Genomic DNA, 4,141 nt, shown 5'->3' with positions numbered 1-4,141 from the left:
CATGTATCTTTATTTTTTGTTTTATTTATTTATTTATTTATTTGACAGAGAGAGCACAAGCAAGGGGAGCAGCAGGCAGAGGGAGAGGGAGAAGCAGGCTTCCCACTGAGTGGGGAGCTCCATGGATCATACCCTGGAATCATGACCTGAGCTGAAAGCAGACACGTAACTGACTGAGTCAACTACACATGCATGCATGTATCTTTAGATCTAAAGTGAGTCTCTTGAGATGCCTGGGTGGCTCAGCAATGGAGCATCTGCCTTTGACTCAGGGTGTGATCCCAGAGTCCCGGGATCGCATCCCACATCCTGCTCCCTGGGAGAAGCCTGCTTCTCCCTCTGCCTATGTCTCTGCCTCTCTCTCTCTGTGTGTCTCTCATGAATAAATAAACAAAATCTTTTAAAAAACAAACAAGTATCTTGTTTTCAGGATATAGATGGGTCTTGATTTTTAATCCACTCAGCTTCCCTATGTCCTTTGATTGGAACATTCAGTCCATTTAGATGTAAATTAACTATTGACATATATGCATATGTCACCATTTTGTTAATTATTTTCTGGTTTATGTAGTTCTTTTCTGCTCCTTTTATATTCTTTCAGTCTCTTTCCTTGTGGTTTGATGGTTTTCTTCAGTGACATTTTTGGGTTGCATTCTCTTTTTTTGTATATCTAATACAGGGTTTTGGTTTGTCGCTACCATGAGGAATATACATATATGTATGTATATGTGTGTATGTGTGTGTGTGTAAAATCATTCTATTTTTAGCTGAAAGTCAATTAAGTTTGAACACATTCTAAACCAATTTTGAAATCTGTTAAATCACATGATTTGACTTGATTTTTTTTCTTTCCCCATTGCCACTACTTCAGTTCAGATTCCTCTAATATCTCAATAGTATCACTCAAGCAATCAGCCAGCTGGTCTCCTGGCTTCTAATTTCTTCTTCCTCTGAATCATTTTCAAGAGTGATAATTCAAAGACGTAACTTTTTATTAAGCCAGACCCCTGCTTAAAAATCTTTACTACCTTCATAATGCTATTAAAATTAAAAGATAGTTTGGCATTTGGTGCCCTCAGTGATGTGACCCTTTTATACCTGCCTGCTTCATCCTCACTAATTCTTCAATCTTCTCTGCCCTGTAAACAAGCTTCAAGACATTTTTTGAATTCTTGTGCACTCCTCCAGCTCTGTAACTTTCACTAGTTGTTAATTTGCTTGAGTTGTTCTCATCTCAAAAACTCATTTTCACTTTCCTGATCTCCACAAGGACCTTTTCTGATTATTTCATACAGGACTATTTCTGCAATCACCCCAAAAGCTCACTACCTGAGAAACGTATTCACATTGCATTTGAGTTACTTCATCATCTATCATCCCTGCTGTGTAGTTACATTATGGTCAGGAACGATTCATATTCACTATTATGTCTCAAGAATTATTCAATGTTACAAACATGTACTAGAATTTCCATTAAAATTTCTTGAATTAACACCAAGAGAAATTTAGCCCACTAGCATTGATATCTTTTGACAATCTACCTGTATCACACATTTTAGAACTGGATTATTTTAGATTAAGTTAAAATATCAAATGGGCTCCGGATTAAATGAGACTTCACCTCTTGTCACTGAGATTGTGTGATACTGTGTTCAGAAAGGAGAGAACTACAAATCTGACTTACACAAGACACAGGATGAAAGGACTTTGAGATTTCTTCAAGGGAGTAAGATGAGCTACTATCCATTCTTTATCCTCTTTCTCCTTCTTTGCCTATTGTACGATATTTCTCCCCCGCTTTGTTCCTTACTTAGGTGTTTTCTCAGAGATGAGGTCTGGTCCCAGATAGTCTACCTCACTATTTTACAAAGATCAGCTAGGGCCCTGTTGTGTGTGGGAGGAGGGATCGGAGAAAGTGTTCAGACAGAGACTAGAGCGGGGGACACTGCATAGTTGACCCAACTATCCTGATTCCCAAAATATGCATTAAAATTGTCTTGTTTTTCAATGGCTTTGGTCCTTTCTAAGACTGACTATATCTTTTATATTTTATATGTTAATTCCAATTTTATTTGCTCATTGCTTTTAAAGTCTCAGGAAGAAGTTAGGAATTTTTCAAAGATTAGACAGTTTTAACATTTCAATTGTACCTCTTACATATGCAGTAAAATTCTTCTCAAATTGTTTGTATGCTGTCAAATAGTGCCCCAAGGAAAATGTGACTTTTCCTTGGCCAGTAGTAGCCTTGTACAAACACCTTTAGTTATATTCCTATCACTATAAAACAAGACCGTCTGTGATGCTCCTTTCTCAAGGTAGCACTCAGACAAAATGCTATGTGCACAGGTAGCAGGTCCAGCACACAGACATCTTCACAGCCTTGATAGCATCTCTGTCCTCAGAACAGTGACTCACACAGTTACAGGATGTGGATACATATGCTGTGCAGTTTTCTGAGTCTAAAATATGAAAATGCTTTTGTTCCCAATGGAAGCACTATAACCTTGCACAAAATTTGGATGATTAAGCACCAGTGTTCCAAAGTAAGATCCATGAATAGGTCTCTGATTACAAACAATGTGACAATCAAAACAGCAAACTGTACTTTTTGTTCATCACTCTCAGGCCACATGAATGGAGATTGAGTAAGGGTGGGAAGTCCAGTTCAGCAGTGCTCATCTCCACTGAACATGCTGCTGTGACATAAAAATATGCCCACATCCCACACCCCAATCCAACCTCCAGCCTCCTACCCAGCACCACCAGTATATGTGTCGTCATCTCCTTCCTGGTTGCCAGGGCAATGCAGGTGATGCCTGCCATATCGGAGTTAACTGGGATAAAGCACAGGGAAAGTTCTTTTCTCTAAGTGATGTTCAAGATCCATCAAGTTGCCAGTTTTGACGTTATTCCAGATAATTGCCCTAATAGTTTCTGCCAGGCTCCCTTCACCTCCTTATTCCTTACACTATAAATCATGGGGTTCAGCACAGGCATCAAAATGGCATAGAAGAGAGAAATCAACTTCTCCTGAAGGACAGAGGGGCTGGAGCGGGGCTGGATGTAAGTGAAGATGGTCATGCCATAGCACAGGACAACCACTGTGAGGTGAGAGGCACAGGTGTGGAAGGCTTTCTTTCTTCCCTCTGTGGACTGGATCTTTAGGATGGTGGAGATGATCTGGATGTAGGACAGGAGAACCAGGAAGAAAGGTGTCATCAGCAGAACAATGCTAGAAACCATGATTGCAATCTCGTTGGAGGAGATGTCTACACAGGCCAGCCTGATTACAGCTAGGATTTCACATGATATGTGATCAATGTACTTATTTGTGCACATGGGCAGCTGAAATGTGATGACAGTCTGCATGAGAGAGTTCATAGAGCCACTGACCCAGGAGGTGATGGCCAACCTAGTACAGAGCCCTCCGTGCATGATGACCGAGTATCGCAGGGGGTCACACACGGCCACATAGCGGTCATAGGCCATCACTGCCAGTAGAACAAACTCAATCCCACCCAAGCCCAGGGAGAAGAATAACTGGGCGGCACAGCTCACAAATGGGATTGCTTTATGGGCTGCAAGAAGATGTGCCAACATCTGAGGAACAATGCTTGTGGCATAAGAGACGTCAACGAAGGAGAGGTTGGTGAGAAAGAAATACATGGGAGTGTGGAGTCGGCTGTCCAGTCTGATGAGAAGAATGATGAGGAAGTTTCCCAGCACTGTCACCATGTACATGATCAAGAAGAGGACAAAGAGGGAGACCTGTGTGTCCCAGTCACTGGACAAGCCAAGGAGAATAAACTCTCTCACCCAAGTCTGGTTTTCTGTGTCCATTAAAAAACATATGATTATTAATCTGCAGAAGAAGACAGAAATAGTAGAAACTATTGAATTAAAGAACCATAAGAATAACTTCTTAAAAGAATGCATATTGCATATGACCTTCAGCCTTAGCCAGATGCTTCTGATCATGCATACAGTATAATGACAAGCTTGATCCTGATATACATTATATCTACTCTATGTAAGAGAGATAATCCATTCCTTCAAAATGACAAGACAGTCTTAGGGATTTCACGGAGGCCTAGAGATAACGCAGTGTGATTTTAAGAGCTCTATTTTTTAACTTACCATA

At 40.6% G+C, this 4,141-nt stretch overlaps 1 protein-coding gene across 1 annotated transcript; it reads right to left on the bottom strand.

The window, feature by feature from the left end:
• Positions 1-2,886: 2,886 nt before the first annotated feature.
• Positions 2,887-3,840, bottom strand: LOC140604450 (olfactory receptor-like protein OLF3). The gene has a single exon (XM_072775719.1). The coding sequence runs from the start codon at positions 3,838-3,840 to the stop codon at positions 2,887-2,889; it is 954 nt and encodes a 317-aa protein (XP_072631820.1).
• Between the last annotated feature and the right edge of the window lie 301 nt (positions 3,841-4,141).

The sequence above is a fragment of the Canis lupus genome, chromosome 15 (assembly GCF_048164855.1).
Source record: "Canis lupus baileyi chromosome 15, mCanLup2.hap1, whole genome shotgun sequence".
Taxonomy (NCBI): Eukaryota; Metazoa; Chordata; class Mammalia; order Carnivora; family Canidae; genus Canis; species Canis lupus.
This window is presented reverse-complemented; position numbering and strand designations above follow the sequence as displayed.

What these genes read in the sequence shown, in the direction of transcription:
- LOC140604450 (XM_072775719.1), bottom strand. Translation starts at nt 3,840, where the DNA reads ATGGACACAGAAAACCAGACTTGGGTGAGAGAGTTTATTCTCCTTGGC.